At 38.8% G+C, this 19,251-nt stretch overlaps 1 protein-coding gene and 1 non-coding gene across 2 annotated transcripts in view; one reads left to right on the top strand and one right to left on the bottom strand.

The window, feature by feature from the left end:
- The window catches only part of cacna1fb (calcium channel, voltage-dependent, L type, alpha 1F subunit), a 58,836-nt gene that overhangs the window by 37,837 nt on the left and 1,748 nt on the right, over positions 1-19,251 (top strand). The window contains exons 26-47 of the mRNA XM_067413874.1: positions 111-163; positions 319-465; positions 563-764; positions 3,113-3,271; positions 3,958-4,068; positions 4,911-4,994; positions 5,285-5,413; positions 5,898-5,963; positions 6,104-6,195; positions 6,371-6,530; positions 9,400-9,527; positions 9,613-9,709; positions 9,789-9,891; positions 10,215-10,316; positions 10,607-10,734; positions 14,320-14,439; positions 15,414-15,673; positions 15,791-15,814; positions 15,910-16,032; positions 17,704-17,861; positions 17,980-18,092; positions 18,885-19,232. Of these exons, the coding sequence (XP_067269975.1) occupies positions 111-163; positions 319-465; positions 563-764; positions 3,113-3,271; positions 3,958-4,068; positions 4,911-4,994; positions 5,285-5,413; positions 5,898-5,963; positions 6,104-6,195; positions 6,371-6,530; positions 9,400-9,527; positions 9,613-9,709; positions 9,789-9,891; positions 10,215-10,316; positions 10,607-10,734; positions 14,320-14,439; positions 15,414-15,673; positions 15,791-15,814; positions 15,910-16,032; positions 17,704-17,861; positions 17,980-18,092; positions 18,885-19,232 (2,907 nt within the window). The remainder of the gene's footprint in view (positions 1-110; positions 164-318; positions 466-562; positions 765-3,112; positions 3,272-3,957; positions 4,069-4,910; positions 4,995-5,284; positions 5,414-5,897; positions 5,964-6,103; positions 6,196-6,370; positions 6,531-9,399; positions 9,528-9,612; positions 9,710-9,788; positions 9,892-10,214; positions 10,317-10,606; positions 10,735-14,319; positions 14,440-15,413; positions 15,674-15,790; positions 15,815-15,909; positions 16,033-17,703; positions 17,862-17,979; positions 18,093-18,884; positions 19,233-19,251) is intronic.
- Positions 14,936-15,008, bottom strand: trnar-ccg (transfer RNA arginine (anticodon CCG)). The gene has a single exon. It is a non-coding gene; the product is annotated as a tRNA-Arg (tRNA).

The raw sequence follows: 19,251 nt of genomic DNA, 5'->3' as shown, positions 1-19,251 counted from the left end.
ACACATACACACACAAAGACTGCACCTCCTGTGCTCTCAGAAGTTTAACATCAGCATAAATATTGTCTGCGAATGTATTTTTAATGCGTCATTACTGGTGTATTTTGTAGGGTAAATTTTATCGTTGCACAGATGAAGCTAAAAACACTCCAGAACAATGCAAGTATGTCATTTTTCAGCATCTGTCATTACTGTTTAATTCTGTTCTCATATTAACCATATGTGTTTACCTTTCGGCAACATGTGTGCTTATGTGTCATGAGTGTTTGTGCATCCATTTGTGCCTACAAATTGTGTGTGTGTGTGTGTGTGACACAGGGGCACATTTGTGGTGTATAAAGACGGAGATGTGAGTCATCCAATGGTGAGAGAGAGGATCTGGCTCAACAGCGACTTCAACTTCGATAATGTCCTGATGGGAATGATGGCCCTGTTCACGGTCTCCACTTTCGAGGGCTGGCCAGCGTGAGTCTGCCCCTCTGTCATCTTCCTCCATATGTCATTGAAGGTCACTATGACCATGTTTATACAATATGCTTCACATCCTGTTTTCCTCATTCAGGCTGCTCTACAAAGCCATTGATGCCAACGCAGAGAATCACGGGCCCATTTACAATTACCGCGTGGAGATCTCAATATTCTTCATCATCTACATCATCATCATCGCATTCTTCATGATGAACATCTTTGTGGGTTTTGTCATCATCACTTTCCGCGAGCAGGGAGAGGCTGAGTTCAAGAACTGCGAGCTGGACAAAAATCAGGTTGGACGAAAGCATTACTGAGAGAAAATTCACAATCAGTTGTACATCTATAATGTAAAATACACTATTTTTCAAAAGTCTGGGGTAAGTAAGGATTTTAGAAATTAATACTTTTATTGATGAAGGACACATTCATTTGATCTTGAACTTTCTATTCTTCAAAGAATACTGGTATATATATATATAACTTCTATATTTCAACTTTGATAATAATAAGAAAAGTTTCTTGTGCAGCAAATCAGCATATTAGAATGATTTCTGTATAATCATGTGACACTGACGACTGGATTAATGGCTGCTGAAAATTATATAAATGACATTTCATGTAAATGAAAATACATTCAAGTACAAAAATTCTTATGTCACAATATTACTGTATTTTTTTAAATCAAATAAATGCCGTCTAAGTGAGCAAAAGATAAAACATTGAAAAATCAACCAACCCCACATTTTTGAGTGGTAGTGTATGTCCTAGCAAAATAGGGTATTTAATAAAAAAAAAGTTTTAATCTATCTGGAACTGATTGGATTTTGTAAAGTGGGCATTTCAAACCAGAATAGAGTCATGTTTGCTAAAACATTGAATAAATAACTATTTTGCTGTTGCAGCCTAAGTGTCATCAGCAGAAAAGAGGAAGTTATATTTTGATTAAAGATTATAAAGACAACACATTTTTTTTTATTTGGAATAACATGCACAGATATGTTGTTAATAATAAAAACTGAATCGTATATTAAAGGGTTAGTTCACCCAAAAATAAAAATTATTTCATTAATTACTCGCCCTTGTTCATCTTCAGAACACTCAGACCTTCTTTAATCTTCGGAACACAAATTAAGATATTTTTGTTGAAAGCTGATGGCTGAGAAAGGCTTCAGAAAGGTCAAAATAACGACTTTATCCACCAAGTTATTGACGTGAACTCGACGCATGCGCGAGAATATGACGCAGCTCCACCGTTCGAATACATGACCCGGAAGAGGAGGAGCGCCGCTATCGCGTGAGTTCGAGGTGAGTTCACGTCCGAGACCTACACGGAAGACAATAACTTGGCGGATTAAGTCATTATTTAGATTTTTTTTGCGCACAAAAACTATTCTTGTCGCAGTCTAAAATTATTGTACAGCCACTGTAGTGAGATGGTCTTTGTAACAATGTTTTTAGTGCCTTTTATGGGTCTTGTGAGTGTGTCAGTGGAAATGTACTGAATGCCAATGGAGGCCTTTCTGAAGCCTTTCTCAGCCATCAGCTTTCAACAAAAATATCTTCATTTGTGTTCTGAAGATCAACGAAGGTGTTACGGGTGCCCAACGACATGAGGGTGAATAATTAATGAAATAATTTTCATTTTTGGGTGAACTAACCCTTTAAAGCAGCACTTGGCAACTTTTGCTCTCGGGGTCCCCCTACAGTTGAGACAAAATAATGTCCTCAACTACTGTCGTAAGCTGTCATCCTACAACAGGGGATGCCATCGCGCGTGCATTTGTTGACATGACAACCCTGAGCTAGTAATACATCTACGACAAGTTATCGCGCTAAAAACCTGGCTGTCATGAATGAGCGCGTCTGCTGCTGATCGCTGATTGACTGAAAGGGCGTGCTGCTCGTCCGCTGGAACCCGCCCAATCTGGCAACACCGTGTGTGATTTGTGCTTTGAGTCATGTGCAGGCTCGATGGATCGCGTAGTAACCAATAGGGTGTTGGAATGGTATATGTTTACACTTCTCATCCAACCACAATCAAATTCACACTATCAGGATGACGCGATTTATCTGCATAGTTTTTTTTAAACAAGATGAAATAAAAGAGGAGTAACGAGGCTATTTTTAAAAAGTAAGGAGTAGAAAGTACAGATAATTGCGTGAAAATGTAAGGAGTAGAAGTAAAAAGTAGGCAGAAAAATAATTACTCCAGTTAAGTATAGATACCCAAAATTTCTACTTAAGTAAGGTAACGAAGTATTTGTACTTCGTTACTTGACACCTCTGGAAGTGTGGGTGTTGGTGGAAGTGACGTATTTGCCGTAAAGCAGTCAAATTTTGTAGTTCTTTTTGTTCTCGGGTTACTACCCGAAACCCGAAGTTTAAAAGTACGATTAAAAACGATACAGACCCCATCAAGCTATGGCAGACATGTCATTCAACCTATTGTAAGTCGATGTATCATCACAAGAGTCTTGAAAATATATTATGAAGGTTGAAAAGTTACCTAGTGCTGATTTAAGAGTAACTATACAAGTTTTCATGTTCTTTTTTCATTTTAAATAATAAATCATTTGAGTTGAGTTGTGCACTAGTACATTGTATATTTTCTCACATTATGTCTCCTTTTTGTCATTTACAGAGACAATGTGTGGAATACGCCCTAAAGGCTCAGCCGTTGAAGCTGTACATCCCCAAAAACCCAGTCCAGTACAAGTTCTGGTCCATAATCAACTCCACAGGGTTTGAGTACATCATGTTTGTGCTGATTCTCCTCAACACTGTTACTCTGGCTGTGCAGGTAAGCAGCTGAGTCTGACAACTCTTACAAAAGCTGTATAATCAGCATGTAGAACCAAAAACAAAGACATCTATTTTTGGTATTGGGAATCTGAGCTTATATGAGCTTTCTTATAATCCAACATTAACCATGCCAGTGCTGAAATACTATTGAGAAATTGAACTTGGTAGGATTATGGTGCCTTCATGTCATATCAGAATTACCAATTAACTAATTAAACTAAAGGCCTGTTCACACCACAACACTAACAATAACAATTTTGTTTTCTTTTTAAGAATAGCAGAGTCCAAAAAATCAACTATAACGATAAAGGCACAGAGTATTTCATCACTTTCAGAATTTCTTTCCCCAGCTGAATGTTATCATACGTTGATGTGGATGATCATAGTTATATTTATAGTTATCATTCTTTAATTTATATGAATTATATGCAGTCAGTAAACAGATTGCATCTTAATAATATAGATTAGTTAAAATGTCTAAAAATAACATAATTCCAACAAGATGTGAATACAGCACCAATTAAGACAGCAGTAGCACTGCTTCATTTGAAAAGGCCTCTGTAGACTGACATCCATCTAAATATATGAGTCTATGAAGTAGAAATATGAAGGACAAATTATTTGAAGTAGATACTGAGTCAAATGCTGAACATAGAATCACACCGTTTCTGGATGCTTCCACAGCACTATGAGCAGTCAAAGTTCTTTAGTCACGTGATGGACATCCTCAATATGGTTTTCACCGGCCTTTTCACTGTGGAGATGATCATTAAACTGATGGCTCTCAGACTCCGGGTCAGTCCTTTCAATCACTTGCAGATATGACAGATATTTGTTTGCTTGCTAATAAGCTACTGACGATAAAGTTACAGATTTATTGTATTAAAATCATTTAAAAGTGCACTATGTAAAAATAAATCAGTAAAAATAAAAACACTAGGCCAGTGTTATATATTTTGTTTAGTTGAGTACTTACAATATCCAAAATGTTTCCAACTATTTGTAAATTGTGAGAAAATTGCTATTTTTACCAAGGAACCGGAACGTCTGAGGGAGTCGCCTGTCAATTGCGTCATATCTGTGTTTCACTCGGTTTCTGGTTTTATCTTGCAGAAACGCTTTACTCTTAATGCAGTGTGCAACAAGTGTCATAGCAGCCGCTGAATGAACGCACAGAGTAACGTCATAACATAAATTTTAACACACCTAAACAGAGCTGCATTACCTCATACTCATCACCGGAAAAGCGGAAATGGCGCCGGCAACTGTGGCATAATAGAAGTCCCGCTGCCCGCAAATCGCGTGTTGCGTTCATCTTATTATCAATTGCTCCAGTGGCCTTGCTCAGCTCCCACAACACTCAGCCCTGCTCTGCTTCATAGTACAGTAACGTTAATAATCGCATCCATGAACATGATTTCTGCCCGAGTCCTATCCTGATTCTTTTCCACCCGCTGTGAGGTGAAGACCAAACTACCCATCAAACTACGCCTTTGTTTTGAATAGGCGACCTCTATCGGACGGAAAAGTTACATAGTGCACCTTTAAACCCTTCTCAAACCATTCATTCTGAACTTTTTTTGTGTGCGGCTCTTAATATCTGGTTTATATTTAATATTTTTTCCCCCGTTTCACAGCATTACTTTACTGACGCATGGAATTCCTTTGATGCTCTGATTGTTGTGGGAAGTGTGGTGGACATTGTGGTTACAGAGTTCAGCGTGAGTTCCTCTTTTCCTTATGCAACCAGCTAATTGATACGGTTCCAAAATATTTAGATACTTAGCATATTGTACAGTTCAAGTTTAATTCAAAGGTAATATGTTTAAAAAAAAAAAAAAATTCGGTCACAACCATCATTTGAGCTTTATTAGATTCTAATGATTATCATAATTGTGTTTAATCCAGACATTAGCTCACTTATAGTTGATCTACAAATTAGAAACACATCGTATGTGTTCTGTTTGCCACTTTATAAAAAAGTCAATTTTTCTGCCTTCTTTTTCCTTAGAGCTCAGAGGACAGTTCTCGTGTATCAATTACTTTCTTCCGCCTGTTTCGTGTAATGCGATTGGTTAAACTACTCAGCAAGGGGGAGGGCATTCGTACCTTGCTCTGGACTTTTGTGAAATCACTCCAGGTCAGAAAACAATGATTATAAAAAATTTTTTCATATTTTGAGCAAATGATTAGTCTAAGGGCCAGATTTACTAACAGCTTTGCGCCAGCGTAAACACTCTTTAAAAGGTGAATTATTTTTTGTATTTGAACTTATTGAATATGCATTTGTAGGAGTTTCATTTATCGGCAGAACGTATTTAAATTAATTCAAGGTGAATTACTAAGGTTGGCACTCATCAAATTACTGTTATTTGCACCATTATTTATTGTCCAAAAAAACATGTCTTAAACCAGACACTAATTTGCGCTGCTCTTGGAAGATTGTGTTGGTCATTATGGAAGAGATCCGGCTCCTTCTATGTTCTTTAATTTGCCGAATCTCAGTAGATCATGTGCAAAACTTTCCACTCCCATCCGCGCTTTTTTGGAATTGTGCTTTTAAGCTAATTTGCCCTGTTTAGTTAATCTGGCCCTTCATTTATACTTTTCTTTTTGTCCCTCAGGCCCTGCCGTATGTTGCTCTTCTGATTGCTATGATCTTCTTCATCTATGCTGTGATTGGAATGCAGGTAACTGGATGCTGGGGAAATGTATATATGATTTTATATAGTTTTTATTATTTATTATATTACTATATTGTTTAGATTATTTTTAAATAAACAGACAAATAACTGTTTAAAAAATAATGAATTATTTCTCTCTTTGTCAGACATTTGGAAAGATCGCCATGCAGGACCACACGCAAATCAACAGGAATAACAATTTTCAGACCTTTCCGCAGGCCGTGCTGCTTCTGTTCAGGTGAGAGAATGTCTGTAGCTCAAACAGCAGCGCATGGTGTTAGCCATGTAAAGTTCATGGAGTTTAATTCCCAGGAAATGAATGAACTGATAAAAATGTATTCTTTGAATCCAATGTAAGTTGTTTTGGATAAAAGCATATGCATAAATGTAATGTATGTATTCATCATGTGCAGGTGTGCAACGGGTGAAGCGTGGCAGGAGATCATGTTGGCCAGTCTTCCAGGGAAGCGCTGTGACCCTGAGTCAGACTATGAACCGGGTGAAGAATTCACCTGTGGCAGCAACTTTGCCATTGTCTACTTCATCAGTTTCTTTATGCTCTGCGCCTTCTTGGTAATTGTACCGAATGTTGTTCTTGGTTAAATCAACTATATTTTACAGTTACATTATAGCTGTATAATTTCCAAGCTTCTCTTTTTATTTTGTTTTAAAGAAAACTTTAGAATTGAAAACTACGGAGCCCTGTACATGACATGAGAACAAGTGTGTGTGTGTATATATAAGGAAAATAAGCATTTGAACACCCAGCTATTTTGCAAGTTCTCCCACTTGGAAATCATGGAGGGGTCTGAAATTGTCATCGTAGGTGCATGTCCACTATGAGAGACATAATCTAAAAAAAAAAAATCCAGAAATCACAATATATGATTTTTTTACTATTTATTTGTATGAGAGAGCTCCAAATAAGTATTTGAACACCTGAGAAAATCAATGTTATTATTTGGTACAGTAGCCTTTGTTTGCAATTACAGAGATCAAACGTTTCCTGTAGTTTTTCACCAGGTTTGCACACACTGCAGGAGGGATTTTGGCCCTCTCCTCCACACAGATCTTCTCTAGATCAGTCAGGTTTCTAGCCTGTCGCTGGGAAACACAAAGTTTGAGCGCCCTCCAAATATTCTCTATTTAGTTTAGGTCTGGAGACTGACTAGGTCACGCCAGAACCTTGATATGCTTCTTACAGAGCCACTCCTTGGTTATGCTGGCTGTGTGCTTCAGGTCATTGTCATGTTGGAAGACCCACCCTCGACCCATCTTCAATGCTCTAACTGAGGGAAGGAGGTTGTTCCCCAAAATCTCGCAATACATGGCCCCGATCATCCTCTCCTTAATACAGTGCAGTCGCCCTGTCCCATGTGCAGAAAAATACCCCCAAAGCATGATGCTACCACCCCCCATGCTGCACAGTAGGGATTGTGTTCTTGGGATGGTACTCATCATTCTTCTTCCTCCAAACATGTTTAGTGGAATTATGACCAAAAAGTTCTATTTTGGTCTCATCTGACCACGTGACTTTCTCCCATGACTCCTCTGGATCATCCAAATGGTCATTGGCAAACTTAAGACGAGCCTGGACATGTGCTGGTTTAAGCAGGGGAAACTTCCATGCCATGCATGATTTCAAACCATGACGTCTTAGTGTATTACCAACAGTAACCTTGGGCACTGTGGTCCCAGCTCTTTTCTGGTCATTGACCAGCTCATCTCATGTAGTTCTGGGCTGATTTCTCACCTTTCTTAGGATCATTGAGACCCCACGAGGTGAGATCTTGCATGGAGCCCCAGTTCGAGGGATATTGACAGTCATGTTTAGCTTCTTCCATTTTCTAATGATTGCTCCAATAGTGGACCTTTTTTTCACCAAGCTGCTTGGCAATTTCCCCGTAGCCCTTTCCAGCCTTGTGGAAGTGTACAAATTTGTCTCTAGTGTCTTTGGAGAACTCTTTGGTCTTGGCCATGTTAGTAGTTTGATTCTTACTGGTTGTATGGGGTGGACAGGTGTCTTTATGCAGCTAACGACCTCAAACAGATGCATCTAATTTAGGATAATAAATAGAGTGGAGGTGGACACTTTAAAGGCAGACTAAAAGGTCTTTGAGGGTCAAAATTCTAGTTGATAGACAGGTGTTCAAATACTTATTTATAGCTTTATCATACAAATAAATAGTTAAAAAATCATATATTGTAATTTCTGGATTTTTTTTAAAGATTATGTCTGTCTCTTACAGTGGACATGCACCCATGACAATTTCAGACCCCTCCATGATTTCCAAGTGAGAGAACTTGCAAAATAGCAGGGTGTTCAAATATTTATTTTCCTCGCTGTATATATATATCAACTCAGCCACAAAGTGGTAGGCCATGTAAAAATGAGCGGGGACAGCAACTGTTAATATGAGGTGTTAATATGCTGTTAATAATATGCTGTTAATATGCTGAGGTGCACAATGCAAAGAAGTTGCCAACTTTCTGCAGAATCAACAGCTACAGACCTCCAAACTTTGTGTGGCCTTCATATTAGCTCAAGAACAGTGTAGAGAGCTTCATGGAATGGGTTTCCATGACCGAGCAGCTGCATACAAGCCTTAAATCACCAAGTGCAATGCAAAGCATCGGATGCAGTGGTGTAAAGCACCCTGCCGCTGGACGTGTTCTCAGGAGTGACAAATCACACTTTTCGGAGACTGCGAGCCAGGCCATCTCATCCAAAATCAGTGCCTGACCTCACAAATGCGCTTCTAAATGAGCATTAAACACCCTGTGGAAAGCCTTCCCAGAAGAGTTTTATTCAGATTAAGTGTGGGATATCATTAAAGTTCATGTGCATGTAATGGCAGGCATCCCTAAACTTTTGGCAATATAGTGTATATATGTCATGGCAATGAAATAAGAATTCGTTCTCGTTTTAGTAAAATCGTGGCCACGTGTTAAGAATTTGTTCTGACAATTTATTAATTGCTTCCCTTTTTTTAGTAAATAATGTTTTATTATTAAATCATTTGTTAATTTGTTTCCTTGTTTTGATTTAACTAAAAAAAGGGAAAGATTATTACTATACGTGGTCACAATTTAGTAAAACAAGGGAACAAATTATTAGATTGCGTGCACTATTTATTTAAAAACATGGGAATGAATTAGTAAAATGTGCTGAGGTATTAGTACAGTAAGTCATGATCATGATATACATTTATATATATATATATATATATATATATATATATATATATATATATATATATATATATATATATATATATATAAAACATTTACTGCCTGTAGATCATTTTTTTGTACAGAAAAAAGTATTGTTGAGCTCTTAGTAATTATTATGCAGGACATGGTAGCCTTTTGCTAGCTGAAATGATTTCAGTGTGATTTGGATAGTTAAATGCAAATGTGTGTCTTTGTTGTGGATTTTCAGATTATTAACCTGTTTGTTGCCGTCATTATGGACAATTTCGACTATCTGACCCGTGATTGGTCAATTCTTGGACCACATCACCTAGATGAGTTTAAAAGAATCTGGTCAGAGTATGACCCTGAAGCCAAGTAAGACTATCAGTCTCTCTCTAATGCGTTTTATATTACAAACAAAAATGCTTTAATACTGATTAAGTGTGTGTTTGTTTTCCAGGGGTCGTATTAAACACTTAGATGTAGTGGCTTTGCTCAGGAGGATCCAACCACCACTTGGATTTGGGAAACTCTGTCCTCATCGTGTGGCCTGCAAGGTGCAGACACACAAAATTCATCTGGTGTGTTCTCTTCCCTTTTTTTGTGTCTTATTTTGTCTCCCTCTCTTTTTGGCAGAGGCTGGTTGCCATGAACATGCCCCTGAATAGTGATGGTACAGTGACCTTCAACGCCACCCTGTTCGCCCTGGTCAGAACAGCCCTGAAAATCAAAACTGACGGTCAGTACGGGCATACACACAAACACTCACCCTCTGCATACTCATACACGTCATCTCTCTGTTACAGAGCTACAGATGATTCATATGAAGGTGTGCTTTGCATATAAATCTAGAGGCGCTTTTGTCCTTGTCATTTGTTGTAGGTGTGTTTTATTTTTTTGTCAAATTAAACATGACTAAATTCAACCACATACAATAATATAGATCACTTAATAGAATATTAATAGTCAATAAGCCTTTTCTATAAGCAATTTGTATAAGCACAGGTGATATGTTCTTGGATAGCTGTTTAAGCTTATTTGGCTGTAATGTGTTGTTCTCAGGGAACCCAGATCAAGGGAATGAAGAGTTGAGAATCATCATTAAGAAGATCTGGAAAAGAATAAAACCCAAAATCCTGGATGAGGTTATTCCTCCCCCTGCTGGTGAGTTCTATCCTCAATTAAAAACTCGTGTTTCTGGAAATGCCTCATTTGCTGTGCATGTGAAACATATTTATGAGTAATTTACACAGAAAATTAAATGTAGTATTGAATACTTAGTATTTTACTATATGTTTCATTTGACTCCCTTAAATTTTTTCATTTAATTGGCATTTAAACCACATCCTCAGTTCAGTTCTCAATGCTGTACAAACCTTATACTCAGACAAATATACAAACATTAGACATTACATGTTCAACTTCTTGTGCTGTTTTAATTTAATCTGTTGCAGATGAGGAAGTGACTGTGGGTAAATTCTATGCTACGTTCCTGATCCAGGACTATTTCAGGAAGTTCCGTAAAAGGAAGGAGAAAGTGGGTCTGGGAGAGACAGAGAATGGTAACCCTTCAGCTCTACAGGTAGATCTCTTACCACAGCTTCTAGCACATTTTATTCCTGTAGAGTAATTTCCCATGTATCTGGGCACAATAATACCTAAACTGGCTAAATCACACATTTTATGGAAATGCTCCACATTTGTCCTCATATGTAATGGGTGCATACAAATCCCACAATGCGAGATGATCCACTGAAGCATACTAAACAAACAAAAGTCTTTACTTTAAAATGTATCCTGTTATCCTGGCACTCTCCCTCCCAAGTATCCCTTTACACCGTTCCTTATTATTATTCTCTGTGGGTGTGCTGTCATTGGAAGGTTGAGTTTTCATGTGTGGATTTTGTGTCCATGCAGCATGCATTTCATCATTCTTACAGGCTATTTCATCTGTACTAAGGTGGCCCAGGTTGCTTTTAAACAATCTGCCAATCTTAGAGTAAAATTGTTGCTGCACACATTTAATCCTGGACAGAGAGCTATTGCTCATGACTCAGGTAGGACTTGAACCCACAATCCCCAGCTCCGGAGTCTGATGCTTTATCCTTTAGGTCACTGGGCCTTCTTTCAGCATTAGCAATGTAATCTCTTGGTTTATAAATGATCAGCTGTTATGTTCACAGCCTCAATCATTCTTATATTATTTCAGCTAATTCATCAAGGACTCACTATAATTTCATCCTAAAGGTTATCATTGATAGGTGGATATTAGCTTTTCTGCAGTTTTAACTTGAGGCAACACAAATTTAAGGTTTGTGACCTAGGTGGGACCCAAACTCACAATCTCCATCTCTGTAGGCTGAGGCCTTATCCATTAGACCACTGGGCCTTCTTTTATCTTTAGCCATGCAGCCTCCAGTGATGGGCAGTAACAAATTATTTTTATTTTGTTACTATACTTAAAGGAAGTGTATGTAAGATTGTGGCCAAAACTGGTACTGAAATCACTAACCCCTCTCCCCCTCCCCCTGACTCGAGGTTGCCAGATAGGCTGCAGAATCAGCAGGAACATGTGTAGCTGCAGCTGTGGTAACTAGAGGAGAGCTAGCAACCCGGATGCTGAAACACTACTGACTTTGTGATTGAGTTGATAAGAGGAGGGTGGAACTTCAGGCCAAAACGCAACATGTCAACATCAACATCAGTTAAGGGCTGCTACAACAACATTTAAATGACAATATCCTGGCCTGATTACTGTTGTAATTCATATAAGTCAGTGATATAAGTATTTGAAATTAACATGATTTCTTAATGTCTAGTGACATATCAGGGCCATTTTATGATTAATTGAAATATATTTCTTACATACAGTTCCTTTAAGTACATTTTTCAAGTTTCTGTACTTTATTAGAATATTTTCATTTATGGAAACATTTACTTTTACTTCGATACATTTCAGATTATGCTTTTTTTCTCCACTACATTTCATAAAAATCTTTCCTCATTGTTTTGAACTGAAGAAATCGGGACCTGCTCGGAGGCGCAATAGTGGTGACCAATTCCGGAACAAGCTAACTTATTTGAATTAAACTATTTAAGCAGTTCTTAAATCACACTGAACGATTCATTTGTGAATTGGACTCATCTGATTGCATCTGTTCTTGAGTCAACAACTCAAAGATTCAAATGATCCGGTCAGTGAGCCTGCAGTTAACAAGTCACTGAATTCACAAGACTCAAAATGAACCACGAACAGGAGAGGCTGCTCACTGCAGAGCCATGGTGGAGTGTGAAGTCCATCTCCCCCTCTCTGGGCGTCCAGCTCCCCCTCTTTGAATGTAATTTGGGCGTAATGGGTGGAGCTAGAATGTCCAACCACACCCTAATCCTACCCATAACTCTATCCCTCCACCCATTAGATCCACAGAGGTGGAGCTGGACTAGGTCAAGCTCAACCCATGACGTCCAGAAAGGTGGAGCTGGACGTCATTTGGCACTGCAGTGAGCACCACTTGGAGCGACTGATGGAGCAAAAAGTAAGTTGCTAATACTGAACTTTAGGATTTAATATTGTAAATAAACTAAATATTTAGGCGACGACTTGCTCAAGGGCACCTCAGTCATTTTCTGCTGTTATCGAGAATTGAACCTAAAAACCTTTGGATTACTAGTCTGACTCCCTAACCATTAGGCCATGGCTGCCCGTAAACCCAAGATTACAAAATTCATACAAATAAAAGACTAATGCCGCGTTCCAGGCAACCCGTAACCTGTGTTTTTCTACCAAATACCAAATGCATTTCCAAATATATTAATACCAAATTTCCCCCCATCCCCGCCACCCCTCCACACACACACACACACACACACACACACACACACACACACACACACACACACACACACACACACACACACACACACACACACACACACACACACCAACACATTTTGAGCAGTACAAAGGTTAGGATTGGGAAAATATTAAATTGCTAAATAAATAAACATTAATCAATCAGTGAAGTTCATTAAAAATCATGTAAAAAGAGTACTTTTACTAGAGTAATATTTGGTATCTGACTTTGACTCAAGTACTTGATTTGTGTACTTCATCCACCATTGGTAGTCTCAGTCAGTAATATTAGGTATAAGCAACAATAATGTTATTTTCTCTTCTAGCCCTACTTAGTTTTAAATGATCTTTGCTATGATTACAACCTCAGTTCTGGTCATGTGATCTTCATAACGCAACAGGACTAAAAAAAAATCCAAAATATGTGTGAAAGCTAAATATGGTAACACATACTCCAAATTTAACCCATCCAAGTTAGTTCACACACATTATAAGTAGTGAGTAGTGAACACACACCCACTGCAAACCGTGGACACACACCCGGTGTCACAGTCATGTTCAGTTTGCTTTGGTTTTCTTTCATCACAAATGTCTCCCTTTGTTTTTTTTTCCTGCCACAATCTGTCACCATGGACACTAACACCACCATTCATCACAGCTCTTCGTCTTTTAATTAATCATCACCGTGCATTTAGGTTCTCCCTTAGATTATTGTCTGTTGTTGTTTGTGTTAAGACACACTGTCTCGTTTTGAGTGGTTTAAATAAATCTCATGTTATTTCATCTTCATCATCATTGGATCCAGCGTTACACACAGAGTAGTGGGCAGCCATTTTGCTGTGGTGCCCAGGGAGCGATTGGGGGTTAGGTGCTAAATCATTTCCTGCCAGTATTGAGAATTTAGTCTGACTCTCTAACCATTAGGCCACTACTGCCCTTCAGTTTAATCATTCTAACAGACATGTCATCTTTGATCTAAGTGGCTGATATTTTTATACAATTTAAACTAGGGTGTAGGTTTGGCAACACAAATGTAAGGTATGCAACCCAAACCTACAATTCCCAGCTCCAGAGACTGATTCTTTATCCATTAGGCCACTCAACCTCTTTCATTTTTAAAAGCATCCTTTTTAGAGCCCATTTTAAATCATGCCAAATATGATTAAAACCTTATCTGTTAAGCTGCTGGGCCATCACTTAGTGGTTTCTGAGTTTTTTGGTCATTTTGGTGTCTGGGGCCTGATTGTATGTGTTGTATAACTGAGCTGCATATATACTGTGGTACCTCTCTCTTTCCGTGTGCATCTGTGTCAGGCAGGGCTGCGAACTCTGCAGGACTTGGGGCCAGAAATGAGACTGGCCATGAATGCAGATCTGGAGGAGGAAGAAGATGGGTTGGAGGAGGAGCAAGAGGAGGATGATGATCACTATACGGTGCTTATCACTTCAAACCATCAACATTCTTTTGGAGCACATTTATGAAAATTGAATGTCTATTTTTTTTAATCAAATCAATTAGCTCAATTTGTTTTGTATAAGGAGTTAATTCTGTAAATCTGTAGATTCACTAAATGGAAATATTCCATTATAACCAGATAGACAGAGACATAAGAATCAGAACATTATTCAGAGTAATGAGGCACTTGGTCTTTTGGGACGGATGGTAATTTGAGTACCAGATTTACTCTGACAGAAGCAGATATCCGGTAATGAATAGGGGTTTGAGCTGAGGATTTTTTGGTGTAGGTGTAGATTTTGTGGCTTGCTTGGTCAAATTAAATGATTGTATAAAGTATAGCATTACCTTAACGTCAATCAAAGATTGTATGATTGCTAATAGTTTGCTTTCTTTAGGTAAAGTACACCACATTTTGCAGCACACTTTTAAAGTGTCGTCAGTCCTTGCGTAGTTAGCCACACAAAAAGCTTACGACCCAGGTGGGACTTGAACCCACAATCCCCAGCTCCGGAGGCTGATGCCTTATCCATTAGGCCACTGGGCCTCTGTTTAGCTCTGTTTTTGTTTAGCTTCAGCAACAATCTAATCCTTAAATAGTCTCCAGTATCACATTATCATCCAGAAATCATTCAAATATACTGATTTGGTGCTCAAGAAACATTTCTTATTATTATCAGTGTTGCAAAAAACCGGGATACTTTTTTTGTTTTAAGGATTCTTTGATGAATAGAAAGTTCAAATCTTTTGTAACATTATAAATGTCTTTACTGTCCTTTTTGATCAATCTAATATATTATTGCTAAATAAAAGACAAATCACACCGACTGCAAACTTTTGAAAGGTAGTGTAAATATAAATATAAATCGTCAACAGAATTGTCATACTTTGGACATTTTTATTTTAATATAACAGTTTGGTGTTTTTTTCTCTCATATCACCTACCTCTTAGAATGAAAATGGCTATGCAGGCCACGCTGAGCCCTCAAGCAGAAGCCGGCGCTCCTCTTTGGCCACTTCTCCTAGCGTCGCACCTGTTCCTGTCTCAGGAGACGGCATCTTGAACGGGGGACTGGGACGTAGGAGCTCCTTTGCAAAAACACAGAATGGTAACGGTGCTCTGGAGCATGAAAACTTTAGGAGAAGAGACAGCATGCGCTCCTCCCTTCATTACCAACACAAGAATGGTGTGATAGACCAGCTGCCCAAGAGGTAAATCTAGTTGGTTGTATTGCATTTATTTATATTATACGTTATACCTCATATTAATTATGTAATTTATTTGTATTTTTGCATTCTGTTTTTTTACTGTATTTAATTTTTTCATAGACCGTCATACTACAAATACCCAAGGTAAGCATTCAGCAGATAGTTGGTAGCACCTCCCAGGACCCTTCTCTGTTCTCTCAGTCTCCTGCTGACTGTCGGTTTCCTCTTTTCTCCCTCAGGAGGGACTCCAGAGACAGGTTCTCTTCTCCGCTGTCTCGGAGAGAGGAAGGTGGCGAGTACCCTGGAGAACAGCGCTTCTATGGAAAAGACGAGGATAGCGAGAGTGTCATCTCTAGAGAAAGGTACTCTAAAGTCTTACCTTTGCCTGAATGAGTGAATTCCTATTTCATCCACATTCTATTCAACCATATTCATCCACACACAGAGCCGGAGCACAACCAAAACAATGTTCTCCAATGTTCCAATCACTAGAGGGTAAACCAAAGGTTACATAGTGTGCAGCTGTACACTATATTGCTAAAAGTTTTGGGACAACCTTTACATTCACATGAACTTTAATGACACCCCATTCTTAATCCATAGGGTTTAATATGGAGTTGGCCCACCCTTTGCAGCTATAACAGCAACATCAACCCTTCTGAGAAGGCTTTCCACAAGGTTTAAGAGCTTGTTTATGAGAATTTTGAACCATTCTTCTAAAAGCGCATTTGTGAGGTCAGGCACTGATGTTGGAAGAGAAGGCCTGGATTGCAGTCTCCACTATAATTCATCTCAAAGGGATTTTATCGGGTTGAGATCAGGACTCTGTGCAGGCCAGTCAAGTTCCTCCACATCAAACTTGTTCATCCATAACTTTATGGACCTTGCTTTGTGCACTGGTGCGCAGTCATGTTGGAACAGGCAGGTGATATCCCCAAACTGTTCCCACAAATTTTACAGCAAGAAATTATTCAAAATGTATTGGTTTGCTGAAGCATTAGGAGTTCCTTTCAGCAGAACTAAGGGATCAAGCCCAACCCCTGAAAAACAACCCCCACACCATAATCCCACCTCCACCAAACTTTACACTTGGTACATAATACAGTCAGGCCAGTACCTTTGTCCTGGTAACTGCAAAACCCAGATCCATCCTTTGGATTGCCAGACAGAGAAGCATGATTCATCACTCCTGAGAACACGTCTCCACTGCTCTAGAGTCCAGTGGCGGTGTGCTTTACACCACTGCATCCGATGCTTTGCATTGCACTTGGTGATGCAGCTGCTCTGCCATGGAAACCCATTCCATGAAGCTCTCTACACACTGTTCTAGAGCTAATCTGAAGGTCAAACAAAGTTTAAAGGTCTGTAGCTGTTGACTCTGCAGAAAGTTGGTGACTCATCATGTGCTGACTCCACTCTGTGATTTTTACTTGGCCTATCACTTCGTGGCTGAGTTGGTGTTGTTTCCAATTGCTTACACTTTGTTATAATAACGCTAACAGTTGACAGTGGAATTTTTAGTGGTGAGAAAATTTCACAAATGGACTTATTGCACAGGTGGCAACATATCACAGTACCACGCTTGAATTCACTGAGCTCCTGAGAGCGACCCATTCTTTCACAAATGTTTGTAGAAGCAGTCTGCATGCCTAGGTGCTTGATTTTATACACATGTGGCAACACTGTAAAAAAATGCAGGTCTCCAATTGAAAATTTCCTAGTGACTGATCACATCTAAATTTTTCAGTTGGCTGGATTGAATTTCTGTGAATTAATTTGCATCAAAATTTTGTTAAGTGTTTCTATTGGGACTATTTCAGACCGGTCTGCTAGGAACCACTGCGGATAAGCACAGTCCCTGCATGACTCACCATAGATATAAACAGAGAGAAGTAGCTCCGGCTGTAATGTTCTTCCGCAAGACGCATACACACAAGACTTTCTGTTTATTAACTGCTAGAGCGCCAACATTTACGGACTGCAGCTTTAAGTAGTATTATAAAAAAAATCTAACATCTGTTTTTTGTCCTCAGGCATGGTTATCCAGAGGACAGCACAATGTTCTCAGGACATAGAGACATGTATGATGGCCACTCTATGAGACACCCTGTCTACGGTAATCACTATGGAAACAGTTATGAAGAAGGCAGGAGGACAGCACGAAGACGTCTACTGCCAGCAACACCTACTGGTAAAATGTCTCTAATTATTTCATAATTATTAATTATAATGTTGTTTGGAGGTAATTAACGGATTGTGCCTAAAGTTAATCTGTGAATTGCTTTTTTTTTTTTTTGTTCATTTCTCAGGGAGAAAAACTTCATTTAATATACAGTGTTTAAGAAGGCAAGGCAGCAGCGATGATCTGCCCATCCCAGGAACGTACCATCAGAACTCCCCACCCTGCAGAGTGCGTTCACAGGTAATGTTCCTACTATATTGCAAATAGTGTTATATTTGTTCTTACATCTTCTGCAGTGTTCTAATTGCATAATTGTCATAAAATGCATTATTTTAGTATTCACATGAATTTTATTTATTTATTAATTGTATTTATATTTTATTCAATGAGTAAGGTGGTTTTGATAATACAATAAAACATTGAAATAAATGACTTATATATATAATATGGAGATCACATTATCACACTTTTTTAAGCTTTTCAAATGCCTTTTATTGATTTTGTGGTTTTACCCTTTTCTCAGACCTTCAATGGAATAATAATTATTTTAACAACTATGAAAATAAACAAATAGTGAAATAAATGTACACATTTTAATATTTATTGAGTGAAAATAATTATGTATCAGTCTCAATTATGTATCAGTCTCAGTCTCATTGAAGTATGCGCTTCAATAACACTTGTGTACTGGAGTAAAATTGTTTGACCCAACAACTGTACAATTGGGACCAACAATTTTGTGTCAAAATATTTTTATTAAATTTATTAAGGATACATTAAAATGCTACTTGTGAAAGTAGTCTTAGAAGAAAGATTAAACAAGCCTGAAAATATTCTACCAGATTTTATTTTCCAAAAGCCCACAGGGTCTAAAAATGGCTGTAGTTGAAGAAACACCTTATGTTCACACAGTTCACAGTTCCTGGTAGTCAATTGCTTTTTATAACTGAAGTGGCTCCCTTGATTATTACTTGGTTTTTGAACAGAACCTATGTCACTCAGTCTTTCCTTATTTCTTTCTCTCACGTTTAGGGATACGGCAGTTACGATTCTCGTTGCAGCAGTGCAAGATCGTCCACGGGTTCAACAGCATCCTGGGCGAACACTGGCCCTCGACGGGGTCGTCTCCTCTACGCTCCCCTTATCTTAGTAGAGGAGGAGGGAGCAGCAGGGGCTGGTGATATGGGCATCTGGGACAAAAAGTCTAGTTCCGTTGGAGTGCCTGCATCGGTTCGGCACCCCAGTTCGGGATGGTACTCGGGACCCTCTGCTGGTGGAGGGGGGCAGCCATATAGAGCCTACACCACCCTAAGAGTCCCTACCCAACTCAGTCCTCATTACAGCGAGAAGAGAGGCAGCGCTGACAGTCTGGTGGAAGCGGTATGAGTGGAGAAACACT

This window comes from Pseudorasbora parva, chromosome 13 (assembly GCF_024679245.1).
Source record: "Pseudorasbora parva isolate DD20220531a chromosome 13, ASM2467924v1, whole genome shotgun sequence".
In the NCBI taxonomy this organism is placed as follows: domain Eukaryota; kingdom Metazoa; phylum Chordata; class Actinopteri; order Cypriniformes; family Gobionidae; genus Pseudorasbora; species Pseudorasbora parva.
This window is presented reverse-complemented; position numbering and strand designations above follow the sequence as displayed.